We start from the raw sequence: 20,348 nt of genomic DNA on the forward strand, positions 1-20,348 counted from the left end.
GGGACCCACCACTCACACACGGCGCGGGGGGGGCTCCCAGCAACCCGGGACCCCACCACTCACCCGCGGCACCGGGGGGGGGACCAGAACATCACATTTACCTGCTTATCAATTACAGAGCCATACATAAGACAAAAGGGATCACAGAAACGAAAAAAATGTTGGCAGAAAACGATGTTAATCCTTTAGTAAGTCACAGAAGAAAATTATATGGAAAAAAGGCAAACCCAACCTTCTGTAGAGCTGACCAGATGATACCGCAAAATACTTTTATTCCATAAATTACTATTTCATTAAAATGGAAATGTTTCAAGCTCAATTAAATTTTTGACAGACTGGAGTTTTGTCCATTCTCTGGCTAATGGAAGCAGAAACAGCTCAAGCCACAAGCTTGACATTTCAACTGGAAAAGGACATTTCTCAAAAATCCCATTTCACAAGAGAACTTTTGAAAGTATTGACTTCAACTCAATAAAACCCACAATTTGGAAAAACTTGAAAATTTCTGCAAAATACACCTGTCACTCCTTTGCCTTTCTATGACTTTTGCCGTCAACTTCACATTTCCAAAATAAACTGTGTCCAGCAGTATATACTGGAACCCCAGCCAGTCTGTAGGGGAAGAATATAAATTTGAGCCTGGTCATTAATGGTGATTATTAAGGATGCTCTAAATCAACATATAAAAGCAAGCTGCTTATTCCTAACAGTCAAAGATCAGTCAGAAGCACTCCAATGTATAAGCAATTCTGTTCTAATGATGGATAAAAGGTAACTTCATGCCACATAAACATGTGGAAGACAGACTTCCTCCTGGAACCTTCTCAGGAATAGCATTATTTATTACAGCTTTTTTACAGCTTTTTCTATCCAAGGGGGCTCATAGTCCTGTGCTTACAACCTGATTTACATACCATGCATACAGTTTGTGCTGGAACACAGCAGCTACATGACATGTCACAACATCATCTTTTTTCTTGTACTGTTTGTTTTCAATAAAGCTGCTCTGTTCATTGCAACACAGGGCCGACAGTGTATTTACTTAGCCATGCAGGGTTTCCTTCCTAGATGCATCTCTCATGGAAGCAACCACCCATTCTGCTCTGGTGTTTTTTAGCTAGCTTGTTTATTATGGCTGGAAAAAAACACCCTCACTGCTACTCAAATGTCTTCTCCACACTTTTCAGTTACAGCCCGTTACAGTCTAAACAGGGCTCCATAACTACCACTGCCTTTGCAGAGAGACAGTCAGAGAGATGGATAGGCATCAGGTCAGGAGCTGAAACTGCATTGGTACATCACACAAGATCTCCCTCAGCACTTTCAGGTTCTTCTTAAAAGACTAGAGTGCTTTTCTCCCTTATAAAGTACCAAAGAAATGAATATGAAATTTTAAAGGCTAGGGAGGTATAAACTTCTACGGAACACCTACTTTAGAGTTTCTCCCAGCAAATTTTGAGGAAACAGATGCAGTTCAGCTTCTAAGAATCTTCGGAGAGGCTCAATAAAAATGTGCTAGTTGCTACAGAAACCTGATAGAGAAGACATTTACCATGCCAAGCAAACAGAGTGAGGCATTGAAGTCAAACATGATACGTCATAGATATATTTTTAATATTAAACAGTGTTTTAAAATAATAACTAACATAACATTTTGTTTTTCAGTACTGGATTGCTGGAAAGGAAACCTGGTTTCTGCTGCTCTCCTAAACTATGGTCATAAAAATAAAGCTTATTACAAAATATTTTATTCCTATTTCTCTTATGGTTTCATGTTGTGTCATTACAAAAACCTGTGTGCTATACATAATTATATTCTTTACACTAAGACACTTTTAAGTCTCTTCCTTTAGCAATCATCACGACCACTACCCACAGGGTATTACTGCATGAATAAGGCCAGATTTTGCCATCTCCGATGACAGCTGCAAGACTTAATACTGGAGAATTGTTGAAGGGAAGGCAGTGATTCATCTCTCTTGCTCTGTGCTGTGAAAACTTCACATATTTATTCTTCAAGAAAAATGGATTTGAAAACAGTCATGACTGGAAAGATGAAATACCTCTCTTCTGCTCCTTCAGTCTCTCCTAACAGTGCCTTCATGAAGTCCCCAGGACATTCCATGGACCCTTTTTCCTTATTTTTAAATTGCCATCTGTAGTTTTAGGCTAACAACACCCATAGTCCTGTGAGAAAGTCCAGGCCAGCCACTAGAAAGACCATGTCTAACAATACTAGCACACACTGCTGCAGGGGTTTCTACATGCCATCTCATAATGTCTGCTATAGAAAGTTAAATCCCCAGTTTGCTTTGCCAGGTAGCAGAGATGGTATCAGCAAGAGACACAGAGTCCCATAGGCAGGTTTCCAGCCACAGCACTGGAAGACCCTTAACCATCCCTAGGCAGATGCTTCTGTGTTGGAGAAGAGCTGGTTTTGTTCAAGCAATTTTGCTGTGGTTACAGAGAGGATTTACCTCAAGACACTCAGAACACTACAGAAGAGTTGGTTGGAAGGGATTTCTAGAGATCATAAAATCCATCCTCATCCACCTTGACACAGTACATTGCCAGCAACAGATGAGGTCAGCAAGAACCTTACCCAGACAAGTCCTGAAACTCAGGATGGCAGAGCACACCATCTCTGCATGTCTCATTCCTCTGCAGTATGAACTGCCTATGCAAGAGGGTTTTTACCATATCTCTGCTCTGAACCTGTCAAGCCACAGTCTGTGACTCTTGCCTCTCTTGCATCTGCCACAAGCAAGAACAGTTTGGCTCCTTCGTCCAACAATCCCTTCAGGAAGTTGGGATTCGTTTACATGCAAATGGATGATAATGAAGGTGCACAAGCCTTGAAGAGCTTTATCTGTTAACTGAAATAAAACCTTTTTCTTTCCAGAATAAATGCATCCTAAGTCTTCTTCACTCCAGTAAAGCATGTACTGGAGCCCAAGTCTCCAAGGACAACTTTCACTATAACAGAAGCATTCAAAGGAAGAATACATCCCATTTCCAGCTTCCTAAGTCTTTGCAAAAGCCTCCAGACAGAGTTATAAGGCTTTAACATTTTTTTTATCATCACCTGCTTCCAAGAAGTTCTGCCTTACCCTCTTCTACAAATTCACAGCAGAGGATTCCAGTTTGCCCAGCAGTGCCGTTTCAACATGTAGCAGGTCCTCAAACACCATGAAATAATGATGCAAACCCAATCATATCTGGCCAGACCAGCAGTGAAGTTTCTAACTCACACATGCAGATTTGTTTGGTTTTAGCACTTTGGATAAATGGCCATCTGTGAGGTCATCACTTTGAGTGTTAACATCCTGGGCTATTTATTTGTTTTCATCAAAGTAAAGTGCTCCCAATTTAAGGGCACAGGAATAAGTTTTCAGAAGAGAAGCAAGATACCAAGAAAAGTAAAATTAGAGCAGACCTGGTTAACTCTTGCCAGCATGGGCTGGTTTTCCTACTAGTCATTTGGTATGTGGGTTTCATATCTTCAAAGCTGGATGTGATCTTTTAACTTGGTAATTTTAATGATTCAAACACATCCCAGGTGAACGCTTGTAGAGATCCTAAGCTCATAAGAATGACCTCAGCAAACAATTCTCTTGATGATAATGTAATTTGAGTTGACTTTCTATACACATATATGCTCTAACCAGCACAGATTTGAAAGCATATATAGTGATGACCAAAACTATACCCTGCCATATACAGCTCCCTGAACAGCTTTTGGCTCTAACACGCTACAAATTTAAGGAAAGTGCATAAGCACAGTCAGTTCATCTAGCAGAGAGCCCTGTATCCAACTATGTCTAAAAGCAAGAGGATATGGAAGAGCAAGGCAAGCACAGAATGGCATTTTGCTGATATATTTCTGCAGCTTCCAGCATTCATACACTCTCAGAACTTACAGTACCCCAAACAGTAAAATCCACAGATTAATCACACACTTCATGAAAACTTACCTCCTCCTTTGTTATTTTCAATGCTATGAATAGTTTAGTATGATTAGCAAACTTTATCATTACTTTCTAGCAGATTATTTCCCATATAATTTGTGAATGTGCTGAATATCACTAGCATTTGTAGAGTTCTCACCACCATCAAAATCAACTACTTAAACCTTTTCTTGTTGATTACCTTTTAGTTAAGTAGTAATACTCAGGGCACCATTCATCTCAGATCTGGGCAACTTACTTTCTTTGTGAACCCCTGATGAGAAATCTTAATAAAAGTCTTTCGCAAACCCCAGTAGAAGATCTTAATCAAACCATCCTATCCACTGATCCAGTGACACCTTCAAAGAGCTGCAGCAGATCTGAGAGACAGTACTTACTGTTGCCTTCCCGTAAATATCTGGTTTATTTCAATCCAGTGTATCTGTGCATCATTTATTGCATTCTTTCTAATAATAAATCCACCAAATTTAGTCAGACGTGGTTATTTAGACAAAGGCATTGCTAACAATGAAGTTAATGTTTATTGCTGATAGTAATAAATGAGTCACCTGTCGCAACGGAAAGCTCTAGACACCTCAATATGAGAATCCAGGAACTTCGTTTATTGTAGATTGACAGCAGCTTAATATGCACTCTATAATAAGTTCATGAATATTACAGAAATTAGGCTCATTACTGGTACTCAGTTAGGTGGTGATATCATCTTAACTGCTTTCCATTGTTTACACAGGTGGCTCGTTAAGTGTCTTTGTTTTGGTAATGCCTAGCTCCTGTTTTTCAGCTCAATTTAGAATACTTAAGGACGATGCTGCTTTCTCACCGCCCTGCTATCTCAGACTTTCTCATGGGCCTAGTCAGACTGCGTCTTATACTTTAGCAGCTCATCCATAGCCTTAGCCATGTTCATATGTCCTCGCATTTCTAACCAATCCTCTACAGTCACCTTTCTTGTTCTTTCTAAAAAAAAAAATAATAATTTTGCTTTGTGCATAGACTTAGAATAAGCAGGAATAATGTGGGAAAATGGTGATAGGATTATTTAGCATGAAACACGCAGGGCTGGAAAAATTACCAGGCACTTGTTTAAAACCAGAATCCATAGCACGTTTTTTGGTAATTTTACAGGCAATAATAACACAACAAAAAAATCTGTTTTCATAAGAGACATTCATTGTGTTATGTTTCTTAATAACTGAAGCTTACAGAGCCCTTTAGGTAAAGAAAGCCCATAACTGTGCAGAGGGATTTCACAACATCCTGTTTATTTCAAACAGGACTTCAGAGTGTCACTGGGTAAAGAAAATGTGAGAGCATTTGTTCAGCATTTTGCTAGACAAACGTAGAAACTATATTTGAATATCCTAAGCTCTTTTGACAGATGTGGCTTTTAAATTGCCAAGACAACATAAATAACAGCTCTAAATATAAACAGCCAAATGCTCCAATCGCAACTACAGCTCTTACTGCTGTGATTACTATACACTGACAAGTTTTTAGACCTGTCCCTTGCTATTTGTTCCTCAACTACAGGACAAAATCCTTCACTGGCTTCTCTAATCCACACAGACATGTATCCAGTTCAAACATTCATGTAGACTTCAGTCGTGCCTGGAGAAGCCTGTAACTTCTCAGACTTGACTACGGTTCAGTTTTGTTTCCAAGTACCGTTACAGCATGCTGTAGACTTATATAAAACATATGTGTATCTCCTGACTATTACTTATTCCTTGTGTTTGGGGTTTGTTTTTTATTTTTCTTTCCTAAAGCAGGGGAGTGTCTTCCCCTCTCTCTCCTGACCTGAAAGCAAAGTATTTCACAGAGAGTTTCTCCATCAAATAGCAAAACCTCTGGCACACAATTAAATAACTCACATCAGCATTTCCATCTAAAAAAAACCACAAAAGGAAACAGAAGTGATGTGTTCGCTTTAGCCTGATTTATCCCAAAATTGAATACACATCCTGGCAAAACAATAGGTATTTTCCTAAGATCATCTGTCACAAGGGACAGAACATAAACTTCACCTCTGGTCTATTTGATGAGGTTTATTATCCCAGAAGAAAGTGAAATCAGACACTCATCCCAAGTTGCAGAGAAGAAGAATTTGAAAGCAGAGCGGTATTTCAGACAAGTTAGCAAAACTACAATTTGAGAAACAGAAAATGATAGATTGAAGAAGATAATTTGCCATGTTCAGAGGGTTTTTTCAACTTTCCATGTGACATTCTTTTTGAACAAACTGCTTTTCTGCAAGCAGTTTTACTCTTACCGTGTCATGAAGAGTATTTTATTCTCTTTGAAAAATTACATGGTCCACACTGGTATTTGATTTGAGCATGCAATTTTACTTTCTCTGCCCCTCTTTGATATGCTATTTTTTTCTCTAGTTTTGTCAATTTTGATTGGGAAGATGAAGGAGTCCTGTGCTGTATGTGCCTAGAGCCCACTACCACAGGAGTTCAGATTCTGTGTACATCTCAAGACCCTTCTGCACTAAAAGTGGTATCATTGTCACCATCCTTCTAATCTGGATCTTAAATATATGTGTTTGTCTTTTGATATTTCAATGCCATTTAACATAAGATGAATGGTATACTAGTGTGCAAGAAAGAAAAAAAGTTCACCTACTCACCTCGACAGTAGTAATTTACCATGAAGTTTCAAATCAGCAGCACAGTCATCAGATTGACAGTTCCTCTCAAAAACAGTCTGTGAAAAACACAAAAGAACTGTTAAAGCATGAAAGGAGGAAGATCAAAGTTCAAAGAAGGAACATGTTTGGATGAAATAAAAAATCACTAAAATCTGTGATACAGGAATATACAGTGTGAGTGTTAAGGAAATTCAAGGTGAGGCAAATCTTATCCTTATAAGAACTGGTTTTATTCTCTTCTAACTGCACAATAAATTTCATCAAACTACACTCTCTCAGAGGTTTTCCCCAGTCCATTCTCACTTCTCATCCAACAAGAATTACTGCTCATACAATATTTCTGGCATTCTTATTTCTCTTCCCAAAGTAGGTGCATGAAAATCAAACAGAAAATAAAGTATTTATGAAACTATTTTTAGTCCTAAGAATTGCAAGTAAGAAAATCATACAGCAAATATTTTCACTAGATTTTATGTACAGTACAAAACATTTCTGACATCCTGCAAGCAACAGAAAGTGACAAAGACTGTTACATACCAGTGATACAAATAATGGAACCATTGTCAATCTTGAGAACTCCAGTAATGCTTAGAATCACAGAATATGCTGAGTTGGAAGGGACCCACAAGGATCATTGAGTCCTCTTAACCCTGCACAGGATCATCTAGGAACTATGAAGGGACAACATACAGGCGTGCTATTTAAGTGGCAAAAAGCAGGAGAGTACATGAGATGTCTATGAACTGATGCATATCTCTGTAGTAGTGTGCCTTGGCTAAACAAGGCAAGCTACCAGTAAGTGAAAGAAGAGAACATGAAAACATGTTCCCGGCATCAAAGAAATCCAGATGCTGTCAAGATCAAGGTTACCTTCCCCTGCTGTTTAGACCAGAGATCGATCCCTTTCTGAACATAAGGTGAGACTTTTCAGGCTGGAGGACTCACTCTTTCAGAATTGTAATGCTCTTCAGCTTACCATATATTGAAACACCCAAAATGAGTGCTACCAACACTGTTCAGCCAGGAAACCTGACAATCCACCAATCTTTTCCTTTAATATGAATGTTCCTTTCTTCAGTCTTGGCTTCATTATTTTAATTACAAAAGTAATATAATTCAATCATAAATGCAAAGACAGAGAAAATCTGTCCAGGACACACATAACAGTCAGATAGGGTTGGAGAGACTGAGGAGGAAAAAAAAAAATTATGGAGTTTGTACATTTTTTCAGAGTTCTGCCCATCTGTATCAGGATTGGAGAAAGACTTGAACCTTAGGCCCAGAGGGCATAGAGACTTCTGGTCCTTTCCAGGAAGATTCTCGACTAAGGAGGCAGCTTGTTCTCCTTTTAATATGTTGTCAGAGCTCTCCCAAAAGGAGTGGACCTCTATAAAGTTAATTGGTGTTGGACTAGCAGATATCAAACTATGCACTGAGTTGCAAAAGAAGAAAGATGGAAGGTGGCCAGTTCATCTGGGCTATTTTTACTTCACTCTTTCACGTTCCTTCCCCACCTTTTGCTTTCTCAGAATCTCAGAAGTGAAATTTATTGTGGCTTTAAAAACAAGGACTCCTTAATAAAGACTATCACAACTAAAGGACAAGAAAAGCCCTGAGACAGGAACAGATGCTAGGCATCCCTCGCAAAACATGACACATTTCAGAGGTATAGTTTCCAAAGTCCTCAGAATTAATCCCCAACCACTGTAGTAGCTATACATAGGAAAGACTGTTTGACCTTGAGAGGAGAAAGAATAATAAACTGCAAAAATATTCTTGCCTGTCAGTTTCCCTGTTTGCATTGCAGAAATCTTGGCAAAGCGAACACAGCGATCTAAAAATTATCTGTACGTTTCAAAGTATAAAGTACTGTAAGTACATTTAAGTAACTATCTAATAACCCTGCCATTTTGTTACTAAATCTATAGTTACAGTTCTGCAGAATGAATTAACAAATATTTCATTTTCTAAAATCACTGAACATGTATTTCTTCCAGCTTGCATTAGACAGCAAGTTATTTTGAAATACATAGAGAGTATTTTACTATATCACAGTAACCCTAGTTCCTATATAGCGCTGGGTTGGGAGAAAGAAATTATGGTGATGAGTCCCCAGATCTGTAGCTGTGTTGGAGTCAACTGTTTGCTTCTGTGGAGGATCTTGAACCTGCTCAGGTTTGGGGGGAGCTTCGTCACCTCAAAGCAGCTGGTTGAACTGGATTTCCAGTCCAACAGGCTGCTAGGACTCATGGATGCAGGCACAACTGATTCAGCAGCCCAGGAACTGATTAGCACTTCCAGGCTAAAGACACCTCTGGATTATTTTGCTATTTTCCACTATTTCCCTGGTCTACCAGGACTCAACTCCACTTTCCCTTCTTGTATGTATTCTAGAGTCTCAACCCTCTAGCTTCTTACAGTCAGTGTATTTCCTCCATTTTCTTCTCTGTTAATTTGAGCATTCTCTTCCTCAGCCTTTTGCTGTTTTCTGCTTTTCAAATTGACTAATTCCTGCCCGTTTAAATTCCTCCTAAAGAATTAAGAGAGTAAACACATTTAAGGCATCATAAAATTTGTGACCACTACTTACATATTCTGTTACTGTGCCCTTACTCAGGCTACTGGCTGCAATTTCTTTGAGCCAGAAACTGTACCTAACTCAACACTGTAGGCTGTTACAGCAGGAGTCCACTCCTGGGATATGGCACAGGCCCTACTACAATATCATCATGAATTTTAAATCCAAGCAGTCTTAAAACTGGTTGCAGCTTTACAATACCAGTTTTGAGGATTTATAGAGTTCTTTAAATATTAAAATTGTTAAAGAAGGTAAGCAGTGGGTTGTATGTGTTATCCATAACTGAAAAAAGGAAGTAGGGTAAAACATTCACTGCACTGTGTAAACAGTTCATAATTTTTGCTGTTACTATTACCCAAAGTGAAGAGCAACAATTCTGAACAGTGATTTTATAGAAATCTAATTGAATTTTACTGTATTCTACTAACATTGAACCAAGTACCTCACAGCTTTGAATATGTATCTCAGAGATAGTCAAGAAGCTTCCTTACATAAGAAATACATACATAAAAAACTGGGGGGGTGAAGGGCAAAAATTATCCTCAGTGAAAAACACAGTCACACCTCTTATCTCAAAGCCACCACGTGTTTGTCTGGCATTTCCACAAGAAAAATAGGTGTTTGTGTGCTCAGTAGCAGGGACAGGATAACCTCAATGCTTCTACAACACATCTTCACTGTACAAACACAAAACTAATGTGAAGTACACGCTCACTGAGTCTGTCAGACTTCCTGAAATCACCAGATCTACAGCAAAGCACAGATCAAATGCAGTGTTTCTGGGGTCCACGATTCCTCTCTGCACTCTCTCCTTTGCTGCCCAGAGGAGAGAAATTGTTCCTCAGGAACAATTGTTCCAGGGCAGTTCTCACCATGTCACCAAACTTCCTGGACAAACACAGTTTTCTCAAGTTCTGCATGGCAACTTTTCTGAGTAAAAAAAGATAATGCTTCTTGGGAGATCAAAGAATGCGATAGATATGTCCCTGAGAGGTTAGAAAAGATGGACAGTGCTCATATCCTCCAGTGGGTAAGTCAAAAAGCCTACATTAAGGTACACTCATTATAAAGAGTGAATATACACATCTGTACATAATCAAATGTACAGTAAGGAGAAATCTAAAGATAGTTGATCAGGAAGGGAATATGTCTACATAGGCAGACACATCAGGGCCTCAAAGCAAGTATCTGTGCCCATTATGCCCCTTGAAGAGAGGAATAAGAATTAAATTCCACATTTTGTGGTAAAGGTCAGGGGTAAATGTAGTAGAGAGTAAGAGGGGGATAAATCTTTAGTTCCTGCATCCTAAGCCATCCTAAGCACAAAGCTTCTGGGTATTGGGCACGTAGATATTCTCCTTTTCCTTCTTGCTGATAATGGACTGCTACTGAAAGCTGCTAGGAGGTAAAAAAGAAAGAAGGAGCCTGGCTTCAGGCTAATGATCAGAGCTCTGTACTCAGAGGAAGGCGATCTGGGATTTCATCCCAGGTTTACTAAACTGCTTCACTTTCTTTCAATGGCTATCAAAAATTAAACACATCTCTGTTTCTGAAGTAGGGAAGAGAACAGGAAATATAGAAAATAAAAAAACCCAACTCTGCATTTATGGCACTACCCCCTACAGAAAATACTGGAAATCTTCCAATAAACTAAGAGGAAAAAAAATTATTTCAAGATATCCAATCTCCCAAAATTCAGGGAAGCATATGAAAATTTCAGGTTGTAGCTGAAGTGTACAAGACTTTGAGAGGTTGCCAGCACTGTTCACTAGAACAGTGTTCTAGTGTTCTAAGAGTTCTGCCCATCCTTTCACAGAAACGGAAGGTGACAGCTGAAGGTCAATGCTTGAAGAGAAGGGGGGAAAAAGGAGGAGAAACAAAATTCTCAAAAGAATCCTTGAAAACATCATTTTATGGACATGGATAAGAGAGCAGTGATTCACTTGAGATCAGGCGTTAAAGTACTTCCTCACACATCAGTCAGATAGCACCCCTTAAAAAGCAGCAGACCTGGCTTTTGGTAAATCCATTCCTTCAACTTCATAAACTGTGCCATGGACTTCTACAGAAAAAATAAGGTTATGCAAAATAATCTGGGTTAAGAATACAGTATTTCAATCTCTGATTTCCTGTAAATTGTCACCAAACCCTGTAGCATGTGCAGAGATGACTTAACAATTAGATCATGCTAGCAGCACAAAACCAATTCAATAAGGGTGCTTGTTATTCTAATAATTCTTTACTTTTTAGATCTTGATGCTATGTGGTTATAACCACGTCATCTAGTAAAGCTGAGTTCTTGGACCCTTATTCAGAGATGAGGATATATGATCCAATTTTCAAAAGTGCTGAGTTGTAAGCAAAGCTCACTACCTTTCCTAGAAAGTATTTTTTGTTTATAGCTTTACACTATACACTTTTCACTCACTGTGCGTAAATATAGATACAGGAGCCTGATTTTAGACCTTCACTTATTTTGTTTTTAAACTCTCAAGCTGCCTGCAAAATAAAGCTATTACCTACACGTCTAATGGTCACAGAAAAAGAAGTATAGACTGATTCTTCTGAGGCATCCTATGCTTCACTATACTACTCATGGAAATGTTCCATTCATATATCCTGATGAGCCACGCACAAATTGGCTGATTTAAATTCCCACCAGAAAAGCAATTATTATTGTGAAAAACTTTCCAGGATTTCATCAGATGTGCTGGCTAAAATGAGAATGCATGATTTCCACAATAAGCCTAACTGAATGGCAGAGTAAACACATGACAAAAGCAGCAATACTGTGGGAGTGATATGTGTTCAGCAGAATCCTACTGGGAAACCAAAGAACCGTGCTGCTACTACATGGTGCAAGGGATGAAGGTTAGCTAACAAGCTCCCGCAGCTCCACATAGACTTCAACAGAGCACTAAGTTTGAAGGGAGAAGAGGATAAGACCAGGCTCACTAGAAATGAGCCTAGAGGAGGCATGCCAGATTTGGGGGTGAAAGCAGTAGCCCAGCTGAAGTGCATCTACACCAATGCACACAGTGTGGGCAACAAACAGGAGAAGCTGGAGGTCACTGTGCAGCAGGAAAGCTATGACGCAGTTGATATCACAGAAACATGGCGGGATGACTCGCAAGACTGGAGTGCTGCAATGGGTGGCTACAAGCACTGCAGAAGGCAGAATTTTCAATGGGTACAAAACTGGCTGGATGGCCAGACCCCAAGAATTGTGGTGAATGGAGCTAAATGTAGTTGGCTGTCAGTTACTAGCTGTGTTCCCCAGGGCTCAGTTTTAGAGCCAATCTCACTTAATATCTTTATTGATGATCTGGATGAGGGGATAGAGTGTACCCTCAGTAAATTTGAAGATGACGCTAAGTTGGGTGTGAGTGTTGATCTGAGGGAGGGTAGGAAAGTTCTACAGAGAGACCTGGACAGACTTGATTAATGGGCTAAGGACAACAGCATGAGGTTTAATAAGTCTAAGTGCCAGATCCTGCACTTGGGTTGCAGGAACCCCATACAGAGCTACAAGCTTGGGGAAAAGCATCTGAGAGCTGTTCAGTGGAAAGGGACTTGGGGATGCTGGCTGACAGCCATCTCGATATGAGCCAGCAGTGTGACCAGGCGGTCAAGAAGGCCAAAGGCACCCTGGCCTGTATCAAGAATAGTGTAGCCAGTAGGACTAGGGAAGTAATCATCCCCCTGTACTTGGTACTGGGGAGGCTGCAGCTCGAGTACTGAGTTCAGTTCTGGGCCACTCACTTTAGAAAGGACATTGAGGTGCTGGAGCATGTCCAGCAAAGGGCAACAAAGCTCATGAAAGGACTAGAGAACATGTCTTATGAGGAATGGCTGAGGGATCTGGGTTTGTTTAGTCTTGAGGAGGCTCAGGGGGGACCTCATCACTCTCTCCAACGACCTGAAAGAAGGTTGTAGTGAGGTGGGAAACGGTCTCTTCTACTGTGCCTGCAGTGAGATGACTAGAGGAATGGCCTTAAGCTGAGATAGGGGAGATTCATATTAGATATTAAATTTTTTTCACTATTAGGGTGGTCAGGCTTTGGAATAGGTTACCCACGGAGGTGGTGGAGTAACCATCCCTAAAAGTGTTTAAGAGGTGTCTGGATCTGGCATTGGGTGATATGGTTCAGTGGTTACAGCTGTAGTGCTGGGTTAACAGTTAGACTTGATGATCTTAAGGGTCTTTTCCAACCTTGATGATTCTACAGTTTCATGACAGGCGAGGAAGGAGAGGTGGTGGGGTGACTCTGTACATTAAGGAATGTTTCAACTGTATAGAGCTTAAGGATAGTGATGATAAGGTTGAGTGCCTATGGGTAACAATCAGGGGGAGGGCTAACAAGGCAGACATCCTGCTGCAGAGAGTCTGTTATAGACCACCCAACCAGGATGAAAGGAAGTATTGTATAAGCTGATGTTTCATGAACACTAGCTCTTGTTCTTGTGGGAGACTCTAAGTTGCTGGATGTCTCCTGGAAACTCAACACAGCACAGAGGAGGCAGTCTAGGAGGTTCCTGGAACGTGTGGAAGATAAATTCCCGACACAGCTGGTAAGTGAGCTTAGCGGTGGTGGTGCCCCGCTAGGCCTGCTGTTTACAAACAGAGCAGGTGGGAGATATGGTGGTTGGAGGCTGTCTTGGGCACAGCAACCATGAAATGACAGAATTTTCAATCCTTGGTGGAGTAAAGAAGGGGGTCAACAAAAACCTCTACTTTGGACTTCCAGAGGGCAGATTTTGGCCTATTCAGGATATTGGTTCAGAGAGTCCCCTCTGAAACAATCCTTAATTAACAAAAGGGTCCAAGAAGGCTGGACAAACTTCAAGAAGGGAGTCTTAAAGGCACAGGAACAGGCCATACTATGTGCTGAAAGATAAGCCAGAAGAAGAAGACCAGCCTGGCTGAACAGGGAGCTTTCCCTGAAACTCAGGGGAAAAAAGAAAGTTTATCAACTTTGGAAGAAGGGGCAGGCAACTCAGGAAGAGTACATGAATGTTGTTAGGTCATGTAGAAAGAAAATTAGAAAGGTGAAAGCTCAGCTAAAATTCAATCTAAAAAGTGTTTTTATAAATACATTAAAAACAAAGGGAGGGCCAATGAGAATCTCCCTAATTGGATGTAGGGGGAGCACAGTTACCAAGGATGAGGAAAAGGCTGAGGTACTTAATGCCTTCTTTGCCTCAGTCTTTAACAGTAAGATCAGTTATCCTCTGCAGGCCCCCTGAGCTGGTAGACAGGGACCAGGAGCAGAATATACCCCCTGCAATCCAGGAGGAAGTAGTTAGTGACCTGCTCCGCCACTCAGACACACACAGGTCTATTGGACCAGATGGGACTCCAAGGGTACTGAGGGAGTTGGCTCACCAAGACGCTCTTCATCATTTATCATTAGTCCTGGCTAACCAGGGAGGTTCCAGATTATTGGAGGTTGGCCAGTGTGATGCCCACAAGAAAGGCCAGAAGGAGGATCCAGGGAACTATAGGCTTGTCAGCCTGACCTCAGTGCCCAGGAAGGTTGTGGAACAGATTTTGAGCGCAATCACATGGCACAATACAAGACAAACAGGGGATCAGGCCCAGTTACCATGGGTTCAGGAAAGGTAGATCCTGCCTGACCAACCTGATCTCCTTTTATGACTAGGTGACCACCTAGTGGACGAGGGAAAGGCTGCGGCTTCAGCAAAGCCTTTGATACTGTCTTCCATGGCATTCTCCTGGAAAAGCTGGCACCCATGGCTTGGGCAGGTGCCCTCTGTGCTGGGTTAAAAACTGGCTGGATGGCCAGGCCCTGAGAGAGATGGTGAATGGTGCTGCATCCAGTTGGTGGCCGGTCACTAGTGATGTTCCCCAGGGCTCAGTACTGGAACCAGTCCTGTTTAATATCTTTACTGATGTCTGGATGAGGGGATTGAGTGTACCCTCAGTAAGTTTGTGGATGATGCCAAGTTGGGTGGGAGTGTTGATCTGCTGGAGGGTAGGAAGGCTCTGCAGAGGTATCTGGACAGTCTGGATCAACAGGCCAAGGCCAACAGCATGAAGTTCAAAGAGGTCAAGATCTGGATCCTGCACTTCAGCCACAACAATCCTGTGCAGTGCAACAGGCTGGGGGCAGAGTGGCTGGAAAGTGGACCAGTGGAAAAGGATCGGGGGTGCTGGTTGACAGCCAGCAGAACATGAGCCAGCAGTGTGCCCAGATGGCCAAGAAGGCCAATTGTATCAGCAATAGTGTGACCAGCAGGACTAGGGAAATTATTGTTCCCTGCACTCAGCACTGGTGAGGCCGCACTTCGAGTACTCTATCTGTTTCTGGGCCCCTCACTATAAGAAAGACATTGAGTTTCTGGAGCAAATCCAGAGAAGCTAGTGAAGGGTCTAGAGGGTAAATCCTGTGAGGGGTGGCTGAGGGAGCTGGGGTTGTTTAGCCTAGAGAAGAGAAGGCTCAGAGCTGACCTTATCATTCTCTTCAACCACCTGGAAGGAAGTTGTAGCCAGATGTGTGTTGGTCTCTTCTCCAAGGCAACTAGTGACAGGACAAGAAGAAACAGCCTTAAGTTGCACCAGGGGAGGTTCAGGGAGATCAGGAAGAATTTCTTCACTGAAAGTGTTGTCAGGCATTAGAATGGGCTGCCCAGGGAGCTGGTGGAGTCACCATCCATGGTAGTATTCAAGAAATGACTGGATGTGGCACTTAGTGCCATGGTCTAGTTGACAAGGTGGTGATCAGCCAAAGGTTGGACTCAATGACCTCAGAGGTCATTTGCAACACAATGATTCTATGATTCTGTGATGTCTTCATACAAAGAAAACGGATGCTCCTTTATAGTGCATTAGCATAAGAAAACGGAAACTGGTCAGTAATAATTATTATACTACAATAGTAAGGGCACAACCATGTAAGTCAAACTTCTCCAACTGGGGAAAGCTACAGGGGGAATTCATCCACTTCACTAAGATTCTGAGCCTGCGGTTCATGACTAGCACATTGCCAATTGTCATGCCATCTAAGCCAAATGCAATCATTTGCCCTCTATTTCAGCTGTATCCTGCTTTCAGTAAGAGTTAAAACCAAGCTAAAAAGCAGAGAGGACATTCAAATGTGAGAGGAACAGGAACTCCCAATGAAACCAGCTGTTTAGAAAGATCAGACATGAAACCTGTTAGCTATTGAAAGCAAGCAATAAATTAATAAACATATGTATTAGTTATTGCCCAGAGCAGTGAGTGTATTTAACAATGCAATCTCTGTCCTCATATTCTCCTGGGATGAAGAATTGCAATTGGTGGCAATAGAAATATGCCTCCAGCCTTTCAGAGCTTTATTCGATTTCTGGTGTGACTCACTCAACTTTCAGACTGAGGCAATTTTTCCTTTTTTAAATTATTAACAGTTTAAATCACCCAAATAGTATCCTCATTTTACAAGACTTCAGACCTTATAAATTCATAGAACAACAGAAAGAGCTATAAGGGTAATTGTCCCATCTCCCCATATAATTGTAGAATGGATTCCTGCAGCACATTTCTCTATATATTTTCCTCTCTTGTCTTATATGGTCTTCTATTTATTTTGGAAAACTACAGAATAATTCAATTATATAATCTCAGGAGGGTTCTTTTAAGATATTTGAGAACATTTTCCACTCTAAACCTTCTTATTTCTTCTACTAAAATTGGAACTGTGTAAAATGAATCTTTTTTATTCAGGATGCTTTCATACTTAAAACATTTTAACACAACAGTAAACCCCTTTTTTACTCACCACTCAATTGTGGAATTAAATATCTAAACACGTAATAACAATGACAAGCTAAAAAACAGATGTGGCACCTATTTTGTCATCTGGAAATGTCAAAAAAAATCTCCAAATCATCATACATAATTTAGGTCCACATTTAGCTCCTTTAGACCCTGAAGGATATGTGAAAGTCTTGACCTACAATCCACCTGCACTTCAGTGGTTTTGTATTTATGAATGTTACTCTGAACTGACAAGGCTTTTGCGGCACTGAGGTACTCTGAACTAAATGAACTAATACCGTCATATATCTTCTCAAAATGTTAGGTATTCCAATTAAGGTCTCCTGGTCCTTCATAAAACTCCTAAAAAGATATGAACAGAGCTAATGGAGCCTGTCTCCTAGAAGTCTGTCACCTGTCTCTATGGATTTTTAAGAATACTACAATTTTCTATTATAGCTCCAAGCATAAGTGGGAACTCACCCTTTCTTACAATTTCCACCTACATTGCAGCGTGGAAACTAAATGGATGCCAATGCTGAACTGCAGAAACTGGCCAGTAGGATTTAAATTTAGGGTTCAGTTTGCAAATGTGTATGTGTTTCTGTCTCCTTTCACTACCTGTTTATCTGAGAAACCTGTAAACTATATCAGATAATTCACATTCTATCACCTAAGATGGGATCACTATATAGTCTGAGGCTCCACTAGCACATATGCCAAGACAACAAGGTCTCTACGTCTCTGTGTGTGTTCATGTGTATATTAGTACATGATATTGGCTACTGTTCTTTGGGAAGCCCATGAGATCTAAACCTGGGGATCAAACCATGTATTACAAATTCTCAGTTACACTGGTTTTTGTCTACAAGTTGAAAAAACTGGACAATTACTGGTCAAGCCTGTCATTGCTTAAGAATAAGCAAATAGAAATGTATAAAATCAGAGGCACTGATTTCCACTCATTCTTAGTTCAGTGAGTTTGTCAATTACAACCATTTCTGAGGTACAGTACATCTGGATACCCGCTGTTCTTGTTCAGTTAAACTCTTCCAGACTTTTAAAACTTTCCTCATTATTGCCATTCAACAGCAACAACAGCAACCACGAAAAACCCCCAAAAAACCAACAAAAAATCCTCCAACCAAACACAAAACAAACCCAGGCAAAAGTACATGCTCAGGATGGGTCCTTCCCAGATTTCCCGGCATGAACAACATCCAGTCCCTGCCAGTTCAGCACCGACTCTGACCAAACTCATCTAGAGCAAAAGACAGACACCACCAAAGGGAGAGCAAAGGGAAGAATATAAATTATCGCTTCCAGCAATCCCAGTCCAATCAAACAGAAAACAATAGCAATTAGGCAGGAAGGGTGGCCCATGGTGGATTTTTGCAAAAATAAATGCAGAAGATAATTTGGGAGCTTGCCCTGCCCAAGAAAGGAGAATTTTGTGGCAAGACATTTCATACGGAACATGGCAATTAGACTGACCCCTGCAGTCTCCGAGGACTTCCTATATATCTGTGTGTAAGTCAATTAATCTTCAAATTTACCACCTATTCAGCTACTGACAGCTGTATGAATCTACTGAGGCTTCAGCTGTATCAGTAAATTAAAGTGTCCTGGCCTCAAGACAGGAATATCCTATCTCCTGACCCATGCCTAGAAATGGTTTACAGAAGTTGGTACAGGTTAAAATCAAGCCAAGAGCCATTCCAACAGCTTGCCAGTATGAAGATGTTCCAATGCCAAGATGTCATTCCAACACACAGCTCAGCTTGCTGGCAGTGATATGACCTGACTCAAGGAGGCACACCTCTGTAGAAAGTAAGAGATCTGGAGAAGAACCACTGACAAACCTGGACCATGCTGTGTGTATGGACATGCATTTTAGCCTATCCAGATCTGTCATTGCTTTGTTCTCAGTATGAGACTGGGGTGTGTGTGCATGTTTTAAAATAGAGAATGGCATTATTGTGCAGCAAACCAAAAATCACTAGAAATGTTCATAATTCAGCTCCACGAAAATACTTCTATACTTCCTCATACCTGCCAACCAAGCTAATTTGTGTGCAAATACTTTGCCAGATTTTCAAACACAAGTGTTTCCAAAAAATAGATCTCTGCTTTAAAAAAGTGAAGTTTATTCAAGAAACACGCAGTCTCAGTTACCCAGGGGTGCATCAATGGACACAAATTCTCACTGCAAATCAGTAACACAGCTGGGAACAGAAAGTCCTAAACGTTTTCTGTCTCTTAACTTATAAAAGGTTTTATGGCAGACTATTTACAAATTCCTGAAGACACCGGCACAAAAAACCCCAATAAGAATATTTTCCTAAAACAAAATGGTGTCTCCATCCACATAATACTAGGTGATTTTATTACAGCATTTAGAGCAGGCAGAATTCTAGTCTACCACATTTTGAACTCTAAGATACATTACTGGGTACTACTAAGAACAATTCTCCACTGTACATGGCAGGAGAGCTCTCCCCTTCTTGGTTGACATACAGTGGGTATACAAAAATAAATGTTATAGTATAAACCTCTTACAAAGCCAAATCAAGTAAATACATATTCATTTCCCTTAAGCAAGCAGACTTACTAGTTTTTTTCCTGTGGATGGAGGTAGCAACTGGATTTAAGAGGCAATAAAGAAGTTAATGGAAATTCATCCTTAGAGTGGGAAGTTTTAAAGTTTGTAATACACTCTTGAAAAATAGAACCTTTTTTCCTCCCCACCTAATCTTAACCCATCAGAGATTTTCTGTTTGAGCAAAACCGAGCTGGCTAATTTGGAAAGCTATAATCTTCTCCATGCAGCTAGTCTCCATCCAACAATTGTACTAGTTGCTGAGCCATTTATCAATAGACGTATAAGTATTTACTTTTTCTACCACAAAAAAATTCATCAATCTATAGCAACTGCCATTTCTGGTAAGCATATATAAGAACTAAGAAAATAATAAAGTCCAATAGAAACCATTACTGCATCCTGGGCCAAATAATCCTTCAGAACAGCTTAGTTACATTATTACTTAATTTTGAAGTATCTGAGCCTATTTGCTTGCAAAAAATAACGAATAATGACATCCCAAAATTGCATGTTTTTCATTAAGAAATTTCAGTGAAGAACCTTTTCTTCAAATAAGTTAGATATTACAATTATTTATCATCTTTTGATTGTTTCAAGCACAGTTCATTTAGGAACAGAAGCAGGTTTCCTCACTTAACAGTCAAGGTTTACTTTTGTTTTGTTTTATTTTTAAATAAAAGCATTTTGCAGTGCCTTACAGTAAAAGCTGCATCCTTTTAAAATGAAGGTGACCAATAAACAAAAGCATTTTGAATGACATCTCACATCAATGCACTCCTTTACTATTA

The 20,348-nt window shown here is 40.4% G+C and overlaps 1 protein-coding gene across 1 annotated transcript in view; it reads right to left on the reverse strand.

Moving 5' to 3' along the window:
• LOC103755396 (integrin alpha-9) overlaps nucleotides 1–20,348 on the reverse strand; it is a 121,127-nt gene that overhangs the window by 86,481 nt on the left and 14,298 nt on the right. Inside the window, exon 4 of the mRNA XM_018075097.1 lies at nucleotides 6,601–6,677. Coding sequence (XP_017930586.1) covers nucleotides 6,601–6,677 — 77 coding nt within the window. The remainder of the gene's footprint in view (nucleotides 1–6,600; nucleotides 6,678–20,348) is intronic.

This window comes from Manacus vitellinus, unplaced genomic scaffold (assembly GCF_001715985.3).
Source record: "Manacus vitellinus isolate BGI_N305 unplaced genomic scaffold, ASM171598v3 scaffold_3_pilon, whole genome shotgun sequence".
In the NCBI taxonomy this organism is placed as follows: Eukaryota; Metazoa; Chordata; class Aves; order Passeriformes; family Pipridae; genus Manacus; species Manacus vitellinus.